Below are 20,461 nucleotides of genomic sequence, written 5' to 3' on the forward strand. Positions count from 1 at the left end.
AAACAAAAAGGCCATTGATTTTTGGGAATTTTAAACCCATTAGGAATTATGCGTTATATGCGGTGCCATTGGGCTGACTTACACCCTAGTATACACACAGGCACACACATAAATAGTCTACCTGTATCATTTTTTGTGTCATATATATTTGGAGAATTTTTTACATTATCTCGAAAACTTTCAACAGAAGGTGATAGCTTATTTTCAACCTTATCAGTTTGAACTTGAGTACACTCACTATCGAGTATGATTACTGGAGGAGGAGCAATATCTTGATTGTTACCTTTTAAATGATTAGGTGGATAGCTTTTTCGTTTCTGAGACCCATTTTTAATAAAGTTTATACTTGCTTCAAGACTTCGAAGTTTTTTGGAATGAGTATCATTCATAGAACTAATTGGATTTTTGTTCAACTGAGAAAAGTTTTGTTCTAGAGTTTGTGAAATACTTTGATTCTGATTATTATTAGAGAATGCAAACCTATTAGTTAACCCTGTGCCATGAACCTTGATTAAAGATTGAGCAGTGGAAATACTTTGCGGATGCAAAATTGGTGAAAAATTATAACCTAGATTGTTTGGTTGAATCTCTCTAACTATATTAGGACGCCATGTTCCTTGCAAACTATGATAACTCTGTATGTTTGGATATGATGAAGGACTAACAAATGTTCCAGAAGGTAAAGAATTAGTGGAAGGAACCATAAATCTAACACCATTAGGAGGCATAAAAAAAAAAGGATGTGGTTGAATTGTATTTTGCACTGAATTTCCAGTAAAGTGTTGTAAATTTTGTAACTGATTTATAACTTGTTGCTGTTGTAAATTAACTTGATTTTGGTTTTGAAGAATCTGATGATTAAAAGATTGATGCATTGTAGGTGCTTGCTGAGATGTTGAACCTGAGGATGGGTAAAGTGAAGCTCGCTGATTGGTCTGAATTGGAATGAGGGGAGACACAAGATTAGAAGAAACTGATGGTTGTTGTGATGAATTAATTGACATTAAGTTTACAGAGACAAGTTTACCACTTGGCGTTCGAACAATAACATTGTTTTGAGGTATATTTGAAAAGGTTTGGGAAAGAAGATTTGAAGACATATTTGTGGTTTGTTGAAACTGAGATACATTAGGTATTTGCATGTGAGGTAGAGCTGCTACAACTTGCACATTATGTGACGCCTGAAATGGCTGGTTATTGATACTTGCAGATACTTTTAAATTATTGCTAACTGATGGAGAAGTAACTACTGAAGGAGATGTAATCACTGATTGAGATGCAATTTTTAAATGACTATTTTTTGTAGATTTTATTAGCAAATTGTGCATATTTGATGAGTTTTCATCAGACTTTTTATCAACAGAACTATTTGAAGATTTTGGTAAAATATTTGAAAATCGAGAGGTAAAAACTTTTAAACTAACAGGCAGATTTGAAACATTGGTTGTAGAATTGTTTATGTTTAAATTTGTTAATATAATGTCCTTGTTTGTATCGAAGCTTTTATTTGAGAGCTGAGTAGATGTTGTAGTTTGGAGCACTAAATCATCATCACACTTGCTTTGACTAATTTCAGATTTCTGACTATGGTTACTTTTATCAGGTGTATCATCTTTTTTTTTTTCTTCAATAGAATAACCCATATTTATATCTTCTTTTTTTTCTGTTTTATTTTCCTTAGCACCTCTAACTGGAGTAACTTTAATTCGAGGACCAGTCCTTGGGGGATCAACAGTAGAGGAAGTTGATTTACCAGTATGCTTTTGTAAAGTAAGTGGTATTCGAAGACTAGCTGGTTTTGAAATGTTTACGTCAACAGTTGTTGCATTCGAGGATTGAGTAACTGGGTATTGAGCTGTATTTATCTCTTGCTCAATTCTTGTAGATTGTTTTTTCTTTTGTGGTGAATATTTTGGTTTATTATGTGTTGCACTTTTTACTTTATGCCCTTTTGCAGAAAAAACTGCAAGCTCTAACAAATCATTGGAAGGGGGAGAAGGTGCATTCTTTTGAATGTCATTCACATTTTGATTTAGACTGTTTTTTATATCAAAATCAGCTCCCATTTCTTTTAATCTATCTAAAAATTCAAACGATGCTCTGTCAGATGCTATATAGTGGCTAACAGTAAAACCAGCATGATCTTGTAAGTTAATGAGGCGTTTTACATCATCAAAAGAAGAAAGTTGAACTAAACAAGCATCAAACATACTTTTACAAAACTGATATAAACGAAAAGGAGGCTTTTGTCTAGCTTCATCCTTTAAAAGCAAAACGGTATCTGAAATCATTTTTGCATTTATATGTAATGGAGTTTCTTTGCGTTTGTTTACAAATTTTAAGCAATCAACAAACTCCCTTAAAAGCAAATTAAATTTTTTCGATAAAACATCCATATGTCCATGTGTACAGTTAAATAAATACATATCTTTAACAAGCGTATGAAGTACATTGTCCCCATTTTCAGTTACTGTAGTTGTAGGCTCGTGGCCAGACTGACTCAAAACAAATGAACAAGCGCATTTACCCATAAGTGCTAAATAATGCAAAAGCGGATAGTCAGTATTTTTCCACTGATCATTGATGCAATCACTAGGATTCATTTGACCATCAGCACCACCATAAAAGCTTTCAACTTTTTGCAAAAACTGCATTGTAGTTGATGAGTCATTCTCTATGACCTTTCGAGCAGCAATTAGTAAAGGATGATGTGTTAATGTACAATTTGTACGGCAAAATGGCGGGCAATCTGGCCGAATACCTTTAGATTTTTTTGGTGAAGGTGTAAAAGGCGAAGTTTCATACTCATTAGACCACGACTTTCGCTTAATAACTCGCTTATTTGAACGCACATTATTTTTCAAGGAATCTGATTCATTAGATAAACGCATTGTTTCGGTATCAGAATTTTCTTTTTTATCAATTATATCACTACTTGAAACATTGTTTAAGTTATTGGTATCAATTTTCATTTGCCATTTCACTTTCAACGAACTTTTTTCTTTTTTCTTTTTTTTCCCAGGTTTTTTGCTATAAACATGATTTCGGCTTCTTTTTTTTTTACTTTTAGTTGACTCTGGTTTTGATGAAGTTATTAAATCATCAAAATCATTTGTTTCAAATGTTTCTGCTGAGATATCATTTGTACTCGACACTGTGTTTTCACTTGTATCATTCATTCTAAATAAAATTATTATAAATAAGTAAATATGCTTTTGTGATATATTGAAAGTGTTTTTAATTTTTTATTCATAGTATTGAAACACAATATATCACTTAGAATATGTTATATATAACATATAATTGTGTAGTAAAGCAAATACAATATATTACTTTACTCTTTATTTTAAAAAAATTTCATATAAAAATTATAACTTCTAAATTATAACTTCTAAATTATAACTTCTTAATTATAACTTCTAAATTATAACTTCTAAAGTAAAAAAAAGAAATTTTCTTTTAAAAAAACCACAAACACACACAAAAAACAAAACAAAAAAAAACACAGTAAATAAAAATAATTTATAAAAAGCATGCATATAATGTACATTATGAAAATAATATTTATTATTTAAAAAAATAACAATTCAATTAAACAAAAAGTATGAATAAACAAGAAACATATGAATAATAAAAATATGTATTTTAAAACAAAAAAAACGCCATGCTTTAACATTGTAATAATCTCATCACATTTATTGATAGCTATAGAAATAAGTATTAGCTTGTTTCTACAAACAAAAATAAAAAAGTGTGGTTTCTTTTACAAAAAGAATGGTTTCTACTAAAAAAAAAGTTTCAATAAGAATGGTTTCTTTATTGAAAGAATAAATTTGGTTTTTTAAGTTATTAACAAGTATGATCTTTTTAAATCCACATTGTCTTGGTTTCTATTCCATAAATATTTATATTTAAAATAATTGCAACCAATCATGCATAACATATTCTGCATATATTTGCACAGCTTCAGAATGAATATAAATAATATAAATGAAAAACAGAAAACTTTTTAAAATATATGTATTTAGCACATCACACACATACATATGCACATATATGTGTATATATATATATTCATATTTTTTTTAAATGTATATATATACACATGTATTTAAAAAATTAAACTAAGTAATTTTTTTGTGTTTTTTATTTCACCATAAAATACGAAATTTATAATAAATCATAAACTTGCATAAGTTATAATTATTATAATTTCATTAAAAAATTATTTTTAATGAAATTATAATACAATTCTATCCTTAATACAATTTAAAAGGTTAGGTGTCACTTGTATTGTTAAAAAACACAAAAGGAGTGAAACAAAAAAAAAAACCTAAGTATTAAATTAAAAATAGAGAATTAAAAAAATAATAATTAAAAAATAAATAAAACTAACATAAAAATATAAATAAGAAAAAAGAATAAAAGAAAAAATGAAGCACTAATAATAAAATAATATAAAAACATAAACAGAAAAAAACTAAAGTTTTTTTTTTTTTCATTTTATTTAAAAAATGAAATAAATAAAAATGTTCTAACATTACACTACTATTGCATGTATTTGAGAAAGCTTTCAAAAAGTATTTCTACTATTTGATCAAAGTTGAATTCAACGAAAATTTTAACCCTCCAAGAAAAGTTACTGAGTCATAATATGAAGTCTAATATTTCACATGCCAAGGCTAGATTTACCCATCCAACAAAAACTAGATTTACCCGCCCACCAAAGTGTCTAACCAGCAATATAAACATGCATAATTTATACTATGCCAAAATTTTCATAATATGTTTATAATATTTATAATAAATTATTATAATACATTATATTGTATGTATTTATATTGTATTGTATATTGTATTATGTTATAATATTTATAATAAATTATTATAATACATTTATAATATGCCAAACTTCATCTTTAACTATTGCACCATCATATTCAATTACATCCATTCCATTGCCATGCTACTAGCTTAAGACTAGCATATTTTGCTCCATTTTAAATCCCTTCAGTATTCCATGTCCCATTTTTAGTATTTTGTAAAGATTTAGTGACACTTAAAAGTTTCACTCAACAATAGCTGATATTAAACTTTGTATGACATCATATTAAACGTTTATTTTGTTGATAAAGTTATCAATTACTATAGCTATACTAATGAATAATATAAATCATTTATAGTAAAAAACTGCTTGTAATGGCTCCTTGTGTTTAATGTTGACAAAATTGGGAGCACTTTATATAAAAACCATTAAAATAATTAAGAAAACTAATTAAATTTCAAAGTTTTTTAAAAACCGCAAAAATGCAACTGAATATTTTTTGTTTTATAATTTAAATCAGAATTAGGAAAATTGAGGTCGACGTAATATTGCCGACCTTAGACTATTAGAAATTGGCATCAGGTTGCAAAAAAAATTTGGCACAAAAGTTTTTTGCAACCTGATGCCAAAAACATAGAAACAAGGTTAATAATTTTTTGCCGACCTAAAACACTTTAGGGTTGGCAGTTGGGCTGGCATTGCCAAGTGCCGACCCTATTTACGAGGACTGTATATATGTTTTACTATTTTAATTACTTAATTTGTTTTTTTAATTACTTTTTCATTTTGTTTTATCAACTAACTTATTATATATATATATATATATATATATATATATATATATATATATATATATATATATATATATATATATATATATATATATATATATATATATATATATTTATATATACATATATATATATATATTTATATATACATATATATATATTTATATATACATATATATATATTTATATATACATACATATATATATATATATATATATATATATATATATATATATATATATATATATATATATATATATATATATATATATATATATATATATATATATATATATCAGTGACGTATCCAGGCTGATTTTGATACCGGTATACTGGTATGGGCCCCCAAATTTCTGCCCAAACTCAATTTTAAAAAATTTTATATTAGCACCAAGTTTGTCATGAAAAATTTAAATAAAACTATTCTTTATTACTTATTGTCTTGCTGTTTTGTGATAAAATTTGTTATGATAATTATGATAAAATTTGTTATGATAATTACAAATTTGTTATTAATGTCGTTTAGAAAAAGTAACATTTGAAAAATGACTTTTAAAGCAGATTATAAATTTATTTTAATTCAATTAGAATCTATCGCAATGCTTCAGATCTTCCTATATTTATGAACGGTGATGTACTCAATGAGATTGGATTCTATTCTTTATCTCTAAAAATCTCTACTCCATCCTTGTATGAAATACTGTTGCCATATCTGAAGCGGATCTTCTAATGATGCCCTTTCTCTTGTAGATAAGTTGCAAAAACGCATCGTAAACATAGTTGGACCTGCTCATGCAGCCAACCTCCAACCATTATCACATCGTCATAACGTTGCTTCTCTTTTTCTTTTCTACAAATACTATAATGGGCATTACTCTAAAGAGCTAGTGTCTCTTGTACCATCTACTAAAATTCATTCTTGTGTTACTTGTCATTCAATTAAGTCTCATACTTTTTCTGTGACTGTTCTTAAGTGCTCCAAAAACTCTTATTCATCTAGTTTTTTTCCTCAAACATCAGTTCTTTGGAATTTGCTTCCTTCATCTTGCTTTCTTGATTCAAATAACATGCAATCTTTCAAGTCCTCTGTCGATACCTTGCTCTACAAACTTCATCTTTTCTCTTCCAGAAACTTCCAACTTTAATAGTGGTTGTTTGTAGCTTTGTTAAAAGCAAAGATTTAAAAAAAAAAAAAATGCTAAATTTGAATTCATGTGGATGAATATGTTATAATTGGATTAAAACATAAAACGCACATTTCGATTGGATTAAAATATAAAATGCTTAACATTTTATACTTTAAAATAAAAACACTGACTTTTTAAAAATACTCTTAATATGAGTTTCTCCGCTTACGTTTTCATAACTTCAATTTACTTATTTTTTATTTATTTTATTATTTAAAAATAATTAAATAGTAAAATAAATAAAAAAAATTTTAAAACATAATAACATTATATAAATGGCGCAAAAAAACTTGATTTGAAAAGTAAGTGAAGAACAACAAAAAAAAGTTATTAACTTTTGAATGAATTAAAACTTTGAATGAATTGACCTTGTTATGCAATAAATACACTATGTAATAAATCTTTTTAGTCTATAAAAGAATATACAAACTAAATGTTATAGTTATCTCCAGGGTTGCCAGAAATTTTTCGCTATGCGGTAGCCAGAAATATATTATAAAGTAGACAGAAATGACCAAAAAGTAGCCAAATTCTTCGCGATTGCAATAGTTTAATTTTGAAAATGCAAATCTTATTGGGTTAAGTAAGACAATCAGATTAAATTGGACCAATGATTTTTTAGATCATGTCAACATACCTTAAAAACTGTAATAGTTATAAAAACAAAATGAAATATAAAAACAAGTTAACTAGTTAAATAAATAAAAACTTTTTTTGCAATATTTAATAGTAAATTAATAACTATTTAGTAGTAAGCATGATTATTATATATTTTTTATCTAAAAATTAAATCTATAAAAATAGTTTTTATTTAATGTAATGTATATTATTTTAAAATGTCACTTAAAATGATTTATATTATCATATTAAGTAACTATATCTGTATTAATAACAATAACAATGTAAAAGTTTAAAAAACATTATTTTACACTTAATAAAATAAAAATCTTAATAAGCCAATTAAGAGATAAAATAATAATGGAATAAAAAAGCTAAACAAAGCTAAATTGCTGATGAGCCAATATTTTTTTTTGCGATGGCCAGATTTACGGATATAGCCTCGAAGTGGCCAATCTGGCAACTCTGGTTATCTCTTGCTTATGAAATGTTATAGTTAACGCTTCTCTCGCAAGTACCCACGAAGGATACTCATGGAAGAAGTAATGAAGAAATAAACTTGAAACTAACACCCTCTGATTGCTTGGAGGGGGCATTTGAGCTTGAAAAGGATCTCACTTCTGCTACAGCATGGGGCTCACGATGGCTGGTGAACTTTAATTCAGATAAAACTCAATTTTTTTCAGCCAATTGTTATTGCAATAATTTAGATCTTCCTATACTTATGAACGGTGATGTACTCGATGAGTCATCTACTCTTCATCTTTTAGGATTAGCTCTTACTTCCAATCTTTCTTGGAAAACATATATCAAATCAGTTGCAAAATTAGCATCTGCTAAGGTTGCATCTCTTTATCGAGCTCGTCACTTTCTTACTTCGGATTCTATTCTCTATCTCTATAAATCTCAAATCCGGCCTTGTATGGAATACTGATGCCATATCTTGGGCGGTTCTTCCAATGATGCCCTTTCTCTTTTAGACAAGGTGCAAAAACGCATTGTAAACATAGTTGGACCTGCTCTTGCAGCCAACCTCCAACCATTGTCACATCGTCGTAATGTTGCTCCTCTTTCTCTTTTCTACAAATACTATAATGGGCACTGCTCTAAAGAGCTAGCGTCTTTTGTGCCATCTACTAAAATTCATTCTTGTGTTACTTGTCATTCAATTAAGTGTCATCCTTTTTCTATGACTGTTCCTAAGTGCTCCAAAAATGATTATTCATCTAGTTTTTTTCCTCGAACATCAGCTCTTTGGAATTCGCTTCCTTCATCTTGCTTTTTTGATTCATATAATTTGCAATCCTTTAAGTCGTCCGTTATCTTGCTCTACAATCTTTATCTTTTTTCTTTCAGTAACTTCCAACTTTAATTAGTGGCTGCCTGCAGCCTTGTTGGAAGCGAAGATATTTAAAAAAAAAAAAAAAAAAACTTGATTTTATTCTTAATATTAGTAAGCGAATGAAGTAAGTAAATGAAAATTAGCAGCGAGTGGATGTTGGCATTAAAGTCGTCATGTTGTAATAAATGTTTTGGCTAATTACTTGTATATTTTTTTGAAAAAACATTAAATAGTAAGGCAAGGTATATACAGAGGTTATTCATAATGTCTTCAGTTTCAAAATCGAACGCAGTTTCTTTACTTTAACTCAATTCAGGTGTTTCCTGAATTGAGTTAAAGTGAAGAAACTGCGTTCGATTTTTATATTCATATTTGAAGACCTTTTTTCTTTTACATTTTTGTTTTTTTCTGCAAATATTGTTTTTTTAGCAAAATAATGCAGATGTTTGGCAATATTTCTGCCAAATAATCCCAGGACATGGGGATACCCGCACCTAAAATTTTTTCATAAAATAGCCTCTGATATATATATCTACTATAGCATATTTGTGTAAAAAATTGATACCATTTTTTTGTTACATTATTTCAGAAAAAGAAGAAAAAAAACAAAGAATAATGAAACAAAAGATAGTTGCCCCATCCCAAACCCTCAGTCGATGTAGCACTCTGCCTCCAGTCAGGCTATTTGTCAGTCGATGTATGTACTGAAGAAAAAATTATGAAAAAAATAATTTTTGAATATTCTAATGTAAATAATAAAATAAAAAATAAAAACCAAACAAGTTATTTCAAGCAGCTATAACTGTTCCGTATTAATCTGTGTTATGTTTAAAGACAAATATTTAGTATGTTAAAAAGCAGGCAAAATATTGTTTTTGATTTATTGAAATATTGTAGTTGATTTGAATCATTTTGATAATTTGGGTGCACTTAGTCATCAGATCCTAAAGTTTTTGTATTGCTTTAGAAATAATTATAAAAAAACGGAAACGGTAAAAAAAAATATAACTCTGTACAAATACGGCAATTATAATGGCTTTTCCGATATGCTAAACAGCTACGAATGGCATCTTGAATTCAAAAATTTAGATGCTAATGTTTCATACAACAAATTTGTCGATATTTACAATAAAGGTCTTATATATTTCATTCCAACAATTACAAAGGGAGTCGTTAAAACAAAAGCGCCTTGGATGAACTCTTACTTAAAAAAGTTAATTAGAAAGAAAAGAAACCTCTGGAGAAAATGTTTACATAATCGTTTTTTAAACAAAGGAAATGTATTAGAATACAAATCAATTAGAAATAAAGTAAAAAAAGAAATTAAGAACCAAATTAAACTATATGAAACAACCATCGCCTTAAACGTTAAAAATAACCCAAAAGCAACTTATGCATATATAAACAAAAAATCAAAAGTTAAAGGAATTAATGCATTAAATGTAAACGGCAAACTTAAAACAAATCATTTATCAATAGCGCATTCATTAAATAACTATTTTAGCTCTGTTTTCACCAATGAAACTAGTGACAATAAGCCATTCTTTAAAAATAGGACAAACAATATTTGTGATGACCCTACATTTTCACCGGACACAGTTTATATAATCCTGAAGTCACTAAATCCAAATAAATGTACAGGAGTAGATGGAGTTCACCCATTTCCTTTAAAGTGTTGCGCAGATGCGTTCTCACTTCCTTTATCACTTATTTTTAATAAATCGTATGTCACTGGAATAATTTCATCGATGTGGTTAAATGCTAATATAACACCATTATTTAAAAGTGGAGACCATCAAGTTATCGACCAGTATCACTTACTTCAGTTATAAGTAAAGTAATGGAACGTATCTTAAAAGCTACATTTATGTCGCACTTAGAAAATAACAATCTCTTGACTAAGGAACAACATGGATTTTCTAAAAAAAAAACTGTTGTACAAACCTTATAGAATTTATGGATCTAATAACTCAAGCAATGGAAGATAATTTACCAGTAGATATCATTTTCCTAGATATGAAAAAAGCTTTAGATTCCGTGCCTCACAACAGATTGTGTCTTAAACTAAAAAGTTATGGATTTAACAAAAAAGCAGTTAGATGGTGCAAAAATTTCGTAAGTAACAGAGTGCAACGTGTTGTCTGCAATGGCGGATTTTCAAATTGGTCTCCAGTTACAAGTGGAGTACCGCAGGGGTCTGTCTTGGGTCCGTTTATGTTTATTGTTTATATAAATGACTTACCGAATGAGTTATCAATGAACTGTAAAATGTATGCTGATGATATTAAACTAATTAACATAATTAGATCATCTTCTGATATAGAAAAGACTCAAACAGATCTAAACAAATTAATGACATGGTCACAATTATGGCTATTAAAATTTAATGTCAGCAAATGTAAACGCATGCATATAGTAGCAAAAATACTAGGCATATATACACAATGTATGATTCAGTGCTAAATAGAGTTGAACTACCAGAAACAAAAATTGAAAAAGATTTAGGAATTATGATTTCAAACAACTTAAAATGGTCTAGTCAAGTTAATTATGCGTCTGGTAAAGCTAATAAAATGTTAGGAATAATAAAACATTCATTTAAAAACTTAGACATAAACGCATCTAAATTATTGTACACCTCTCTCGTAAGACCGCATCTAGACTACACAAATTCAGTGTGGTGTCCTTATTTAGAACAAGATAAAAAAAATTGAATCGATACAACGTAAAGCAACACGAACAAAATGTCTTCAAGGGAAAAACTATGAAAGTAGACTAACCTACTTTAAATTAACGACTCTTAAAAAAAGACGTGAATGTAATGACTTAATCCAACTTTTCAAAATAGTAAAAAAAATAGATAACTTAACATTGGAATACCCACCAGATTTAATAACTTCAAATACGAGAGGTCACAATATGAGGTTTCATAGACAATTAATTAAAAATCCAAAGAGGTACTATTTCTTAACAAACCGTGTTATTAACAGCTGGAATAATTTAGATCAAAACATTGTAGATTCTAAAACACTTAAACAATTTAAATCAAAGTTGGACTTTTTTTAAACATAAATTGGCTGTTAAAGCCTAGATTACCTAGTACATTGTCATTGTACATGTACACAGTTATTATTAAATAAATATGTATGCATTGCAAAAAAATTTTAACATAATAGACCAGGTATTCAGTATTTTTTGGAAATTTGTAAACTTATACAATAAGAACTGTTAGATAAAGACAATTTCTTTTTTGTATAACCACACATTTTGATTAATTGATTGATTAACTAGTTTGTCATACTTTAAAGTTGTTTAAAGTAGTGCATATTTCCCGGTATTCTTCTGCGTTAACTTCCTGTTTTTTTTTGAAAAAGGTGGCAGTTTATTTAATATGCTAACATATAACTTGTTATTAAAAATCGAATATCTCATTTATAGTCAACAGACTGCTAATCGATTTTTATAGTATAAATTGAGTGTCTGTTATAAAGTTATCAAGTTATTCAGGTTATTAAGTTTACAATAGTTTAAGCAGTGAAAGTGAATGGGAAACACCTGAATTTAGTTAAAGTGAAGAAACTGCGTTCGATTTTGAAACTGAAGACATTATAGGCTAATTTATTTAAAATAAATATTTATAAATAATTTATAATTATATGAATTCCTTTTGTAAGATTACAATACTACATGATTTCTTCATATTTTATTTTCGTTTTTATACTTGCGCTATATTTAATACATTTAAATATATTTTACAGCAATAAACCTGATATATAAAATAATACTGCATTTAATACCCTTCTATTGGTTCTATTCATAAAAAAATGTAAAAAAGACTTGTTTATTTTTTAATTCATATAATGCTTATTTTTATATACATTTATATTATATAAAAAGAATATATTTAAGAAGTATATATACCAGAATCTTAAAAAATCTATTTGTACCAAGTCTATTAGAAATAAAAAATTATCAACATAACATATTTTCTCCTTATTTCCAAAAAGAACATAAAATTGATTACGAGTTCATAAAAGAGTATGATAGTAAATTGGATGGAAACCATAGTAACAATTAAAATTTTAGTCTAAACAGTTGAAAAACAATTGTAAAAGAATAGAACTCTTTGGTTCAATGTTTATTTAAAAAAAGGTTTCAATATAACTTTATAGCTTAGAGATATCATGGTTAAATTTTTAAAATTTTATTTAATTTACATAGAAAAATGAATCAACTAAAAAAGCGCAATAAAAAATGTTATATTTTATTCCATTATTTTAATAATATTATTACTCAAATAGATCTTGCAAAATTGCTATGTTAATTGCAAAAAATTTTAAGCATACGTCAAGATGCTTGAATAAAGAAATGTGATGGTTGCAAAGGTGGTATTTTTGCCATTTTCATTGACTTGACTATATCTGGAATAAACTCAACTAAAATATGATTACATAACTGATAAAACTGGAGAATAAAAGAATAAAGTCTGAATAAAATTCAGGAAACAAAACCAAAACAAAAACATTATAACAAAAACTCACTAAGTGGAGTGAATACTAATAACTCTGAGCAAAAGATAAAAACTGCATTGTAACTTCAAAAAATTATTATCTGAACTTTACAAGTATCTAACAGTTTGAAGTTTAATTAGGTTTTTATTTTTCTTGCAAGTTGTTTTTTCTGTCTTTTTATTGTTAAAAAAACATTTATTATTAGAACTAAAATTTTTACTATACCTGGCATAAAGAATCAACAAAATAAAATTTCAGAATAAAAAAAAAATTATTGAAAACATAATAATTTTAATTTTTTATAAAAGCCCATACAAGACTATCTAGGCGGGCGGTCCACGCAGCCCGCAAAGACGGGCTATTAATAGCTTGTGCACACATTTACTCCTGCGGAAGCCTTTATATATATATATATATATATATATATATATATATATATATATATATATATATATATATATATATATATATATATATATTAGAGTCGCTGATTTCCGGAAACTTCCAAAAAATTTTATTATTGTTTAGAAACCAGTCATTACTTTTTAAGGATTCACCCTCCCCCCCCCCTCATTTTATTTGTAGAATAGCCTCTGATTACATATAAAATTTAAAAAAATATAGGAAGACTTTTATAAACAAAGATTTCATTTTAAATCATCTTTATAAAAGTTACATGTGCACAAATGCACAAGCTGTGTTAAGTAATAATAATTTATCTAAAAATGACATTAGTAAACATTAACATTAGTAAACACATTTAATTTTTGTTCACTAAAATAATAATAAACTAATATGCTTGGAATGATACTTATAAAACACACAAACACGCACACACAAACTGTCCACTTGGCGGTATTGGTTGAAAAATATAGTGTACATTTAAACCATTTTTAAGTATAGCTTAACTTTTAATATATTAATTTAAAAGTCAAAAGTGTTCTAGCAAGATTATGGCGAGGTGAGACTTAAGTCTTAAAAGCACTTTTTTAAATATAGCCGTGGAATTTATAACCTCGAGATGAATAGTTCTTTATTTTTATTGCTAACTATATTTTAAAATAAAACTTTTAGAAAAAATTGTATAATACAGTAAATATTCAATCAAGTCTTTTTATATATAAATGTACAGTTTTTAGTAACTTTTAGGCCAATTTAATAGATATTAAAAAATGCTTCATCCCTTTTAGAGATGAGAGTGCAAGTTATGTTTAGCTTTGAGCAGAGCTTGCTAAAGCAATGAGCATCAATATGCTTAGCAAATAACAAGATAAAATAGTTTTAGAAAATGTTGAAAACAAATTACCATAGTTGCTACAGCTATAATTAAAAAACTTAACAAAATACAAAGAAAAGTTTTTTTCAAAGAGGGATTTCTTAAATTTTTATAATCTGTCTCAATATTTTACCATAAAATTGTCTATAACCCATTAATTATAAGATAACTTATCTTATATATATATATATATATATATATATATATATATATATATATATATATATATATATATATATATATATATATATATATATATTCCTATAGTAAGATATCTAAATTCACCATTTATGGTAAAACACGACTCTTAACAACTCTTTGTGTTCAAAGAAAACAAAACCAAGTACACTTTTTGTAAAAACCTTAAATTTAATGGAGGAAACTAATTAAATTTTATTGTTTTTCAAAAAGCCACAAAAATGCAAGTAATAGACTGGAATGTTTTTATTTTTATTTTTTTTACCACTTACATACATCGACTGACAAATAGGGAGTGCAAGGAGTGTTGCTATGTCAACTGACAAATAGGTAGAACATGCGAGGAGTGCTGCTACATTAACTGAAGGTTTTGGTTTGGGCAGGCAATCTATTAATTTAAAAGACTCACACTCCGAAAATGGAGTGGAAATATAAAAATTAGGATGAAGACCAGGATAGTTCTTCACACTAATTTTTATAAAAAACAAGACTTGGATTCTTAGAGGTTTAAAACAACAAGATTCATCCGCACTCATGTATGTACATTATGTAGGTTAGTATTTATACACATTACCCTATAATAAAACGTAATTACATATGTATAATGTAATTGTGTTATCACAAATTGTTTAGTGCACTGTTGCAGTCTACTAAAGATATCTTTAATAATAACAGAAAACTAAAAGGTTTCTTTTATTGTAAAAAAACAAAATGTACCAATAAAAAATGACGCAAGATCATCACACTGTGAAATTAACACAACCCCAAAATAGCACACAACCCCAACCATAACCCTGACAAAAGCAAATACACTATGCTTTGATTAACTATAGTAGCCACATATTATAGTTACAAAAAGAAATTTAAAGTAAAGTTTACATATTATATTTAAGTACTTTATGTACGAAATAAAGCAGAAATTTATGCATCACTTAATTTCATTACTTAAATAACATGTAAATCTTAGTAGTAACAATTTATTATTAAATAATATTTCTTCCAGTGAATTGGCAGTTTTTGTAAGGATCAAAAAGTGCAAGGCAGTAAAGGTCCGAGATTAAAACCATGACCAAGACTCTAGGCTTTCAAGAACAAGACTAAGACAATGACTCTAAGCTTAAAGACCAAGACAGTTAATTAAAAGCCTTGAGATGTTTTAAGACCAAGTCTTGAGATCTACATTTATGTGGATCGGGTATAAATATATAACTATTCTCCCAATGTAAAAACGGATTTAACAGCAAAAAATCCTGCATTACAAATTTGATTAAATTAGATTACCGCCTTTCTTTCCAATACAACATGTCATCCTTGGAAATGTTGTATCTATTTGGGAACAGATTACTAGTGGCATTTCTCAGGGCTCATTTCTTGATCCAACCCTATTTATAGTCTATACTAATGATTTACCAGAACATATTAGCAGTAAAAACAATTACAAAACCCATGCGGTAGTGGTGTAGTGGTAGAGCGCTCGCTTTATAAGCGAGAGGTTCCGAGTTCGATCCCCACCACGTCCCTGGTAGCACCGCACTCAACTTGTTTCTCCGCGCAGCGGCCTTGTTCGTCAAGGTTCGTGTTTCGGAGTTATAGAGTTGAGAAAGGGTTATAACCACAATTAAGTAGCCTCCTTATCTGTAGTGGCCTTCTGGGCCTTGGGGAGGTGAAACAACAACAACAACAAAAAAAAAAAACATATGCAGATGACACAAAGGTCCTCAGTGTAGTTAACACTTTAGAAAGCAATTATTGTCTGCAAGCTGGTATGGATAACATTGTCAATTGGACCCAAATATGGCTCATGCAACTTAACATCAAAAAAAAGTAAAGTTATGCATATCAACCAATCCAGATCTGTCCCTGTTATCTAACTCATTAATGATAACAATTCCAATAGTGGAATCAAAATAATCCAATTAGATATAACATCAGATAAAGACCTTGGTGTTCAACTCTCTGGTAATTCAAAGTACAATAATCAAGCATTCACTGATGCTGCTAAGGCAAATAAAATCTAAGGTATGTTAAAGTACACCTTTTTTTAGCAAAGATATAATAGTCTGGAAAAATCTCTATACAACTTACATATGTCCACATCTAGAGTATGTTGTGACAGCCTGGTACCCTCATTTAAAAAAGGCATTACTGAAATTGAAACTGAAATTGAAAAATGTTGTGGAACAAAAATAACTCATGAATTAAATTACAAGACAAGATGTTCTAAACTTTGACTAACTTCTCTTAATGACAGAAGAAAACATGGTGACCTTAGATATAAATTCAAAATTGAAAACAAAACTGATTTAATCAACTGACATACTGACCCAATACTCCTTCCTACTATCTATGGTTATCACAAATGCTTTCCTAGCGAAATTATTAGCAACTACCTAGTTTCATATAACTTTTTTAATAATCGGGTTGCGGATACTTAGAATGCTTTGTCAGATGATGTTGTCAATGCCTGTACTATCAACATCTTCAAAAAAAACTAGACCAGCTACTTTCATAGTTACCACAGATCATCAATTTCCTTGGCTGTATTACTACAGCTATACAAGCTAGCTTGCTAACTAATGATGAACTTATGGCTCACTCTGTTTCATGTAATTTCAATTGTGTGTAAATATGTGTACACGGCAATTGTAATATAATATAATATAAATATTTATTTACTATAGCTTATATATAACAAATTATTACTTGTTCTTTCTATCATTATAGTATATAACATTTTTGGTTAAAGAAAAAAAAAATGAAGAATGAAAAATGATTGCTGCCGCATGCCAAACTGTCAGTTGATGTAGCAGCAGTCCTTTGCGGCAGCAGACTGTAAAATAGACAATATATAAACTAAAGCCCCCAGCAGAAGGCTATTTCAGTGTGATGTCAAGATGTTATCTAAACACACATTGATAGTTATCTATATAAATATGTGTATAAATATATATACATACATATATATATATATATATATATATATATATATATATATATATATATATATATATATATATATATATATATATATATATATATATATATATATATATATATATAAATTAGTAAAAACACTCATCTAATTTTTAGTTGTCTTTAAAAGCATGTTTCTCCATCAGAAGGTTTATCAGGAAGCTTCCTGACGAACCTACTGACGGAGAAACATGCTGTTGAAGACAACTAAAAATTAGATGAGTGCTTTAACTAACTTAATATTGCTCTGTTTTTTAAGAACATTGAGTGCTCAATGCTATATATATATATATATATATAAATATATATATATATATATATATATATATATATATATATATATATATATAAATATAAATATATATATGTATATATATATATATATATATATATATATATATATATATATATATATATATATATAAATATAAATATATATATATATGTATATATATATATATATATGTATATATATATATGTATATATATATGTATATATATATGTATATGTATATATATATATATATATATATATATATATATATGTATATATGTATATATATGTATATATATGTATATATATATATGTATATATATATGTATATATATATATATGTATATATATATATATATATATATATATATATATATATATATATATATATATACAAATTATGTTAGTGCATTCTACAAATAGAGCGCTATATGTTCTTGAAGAACAAAGTAATAATAAATTAGTAAAAAGATTCATCTAGATTTTTCAACAATTTGTTTCTCCATTAGTAGGTTAATCAGAAAGAACCTGCTGATGAACCAACTGATGTAGAAACAAATTGTCGAAGAAAAATCTATATATATATATATATATATATATATATATATATATATATATATATATATATATATATATATATATATATATATATATATATGTATGTATATATATAAATATATATATACAAATTCGCTCTTATTATTTATTTAAAAATATATTTAGTATACTAATAATATATTTAATATATTTTAAAATAAACAATAATATGATTATAATAATAATAAATATAATATTATTATAAGTGTGTGTGTGTGATGCAAATAAAAAAATTTACTTTTGAAGCTGCTTTTTACAACAAATTAGTTTCACCATCAGCACTTTTATTGTCTTGACCACTAACATTAATAATAACAACTTTCATTATACATTTATATTAAAAACAAATTATACTTTTTTTATTACTTTTTTATAATATTCTTATTGTATTATACCTTTAATTTAAATAAACTATAATCTTGCAAACTGACTAATATTTATATGGAAAACAAATAAGTAATTTAAATATTTTATTTTTGTTATAGCTATTCACGTATATACTTTGCATTAAATGTTAGGGCAGCAACAATTACAACTTCTTTAAAACAAACCTCCTAAACTGTTAAGTTTTTATTAAAAAAAATTGTAAATAATAACTCTTAGCTGCTGAGTATTAATTGAATTATCTAGTAATTATTTTTGTCGACCGACAATAAATATTGTATTAAATGGTTAAGAACTAGAATCCTCTTTTGTATTTTTTTTTAATGTTATGATTTATATGTATTGTTATTTATATTATATTTTCTGTTTATTGTTTTTACTGTTTATTGTTGTTTTACTGTTTATTATTTTCTGTTTATTGTTATTACTGTTATTAAATTACAGGTAAAATAAAATATAATAAAATCGTCACCAATTAAATTAAAATTGCCAATTTTACGTATGTTACGATTTGTAATTGCCGCACAAAATATAGTTGCTGAAACACCCGATAGTATTTGATTGATTGGAGTTGCAAAAAAAAACCTTTTTTTTGTTTGTTTGATTTTGTTTATTATGGTTTTTTTTTGGTTTTTTTTCAAATTTTAATTTTTTTTAATTAAAGAAATTTATTACATGTTATTTTGAAAGTTATTATACTGTCAACAATTATTACAAAGTTTTAAATAATTGTCTAAAAAATGACTTAAATCATTTTTTAAACAACAAGTTACTGAACTAACCTTACTAAACATACAGAATGTTTAGTAACGTTGGTTCAGTAAATCCGTTCAGTAACACTGCCCAGAATAAATTCTTATCTTTAACTTCAAGTCATAGATTATTCTGCGTCCCATATTTGATTTTCGAGATTATGGGATTATATATATATATATATATATATATATATATATATATATATATATATATATATATATATATATATATATATATATATATATATATATATATATATATATATATATTTATGTTTATAAAAAATTATGGGAAATAAAAAATAATTTTAATACTTTGTCATTTGGTAATCAAGGGCCAGATTTACCCCGGTGGAGCCCCTATGCCATGTTGGTGTGCAAGACCATATCCCCACGAGGGTCCTGGGTTGCGAATTGCAGAAAAAAAAATTTTTAATCAAAATTTCAAGAATTTCTTTTTTACAAAATTTACAAGTTATTGACAAAGAGCGGCACACCAGGCCACTCTGTAATGAAAATATAGTTTTTAGATTTCAGATAAAGTTAAGACGCCAAAAGCAAGGAAAGTTCATATTTTAAATTGTTCAGGTTCTTTAAGTCTACCGCATTTTATGTAGAGACATTCCATGGTTTGACAACACGGTTAGTGAGGAAGTTGTTTCCTTCTGCACAGTTTCGTACAAATTGTGCTTTTAGTTGTTTTGTGTCTCCACGCGGTCGGAGATTGTA

At 26.9% G+C, this 20,461-nt stretch overlaps 1 protein-coding gene across 1 annotated transcript in view; it reads right to left on the minus strand.

Moving 5' to 3' along the window:
* Positions 1–19,538, minus strand: part of LOC101235376 (protein PF3D7_1417600) — a 41,812-nt gene extending 22,274 nt beyond the window's left edge. The window contains exons 1-3 of the mRNA XM_065791810.1: positions 19,450–19,538; positions 18,832–18,892; positions 122–3,180 (exon numbers count right to left, since the gene is read on the minus strand). Coding sequence (XP_065647882.1) covers positions 122–3,180; positions 18,832–18,869 — 3,097 coding nt within the window. The 5' untranslated portion in view covers positions 18,870–18,892; positions 19,450–19,538. The remainder of the gene's footprint in view (positions 1–121; positions 3,181–18,831; positions 18,893–19,449) is intronic.
* Positions 19,539–20,461: the final 923 nt, after the last annotated feature.

The sequence above is a fragment of the Hydra vulgaris genome, chromosome 02, assembly GCF_038396675.1.
Source record: "Hydra vulgaris chromosome 02, alternate assembly HydraT2T_AEP".
Lineage (NCBI taxonomy): Eukaryota > Metazoa > Cnidaria > Hydrozoa > Anthoathecata > Hydridae > Hydra > Hydra vulgaris.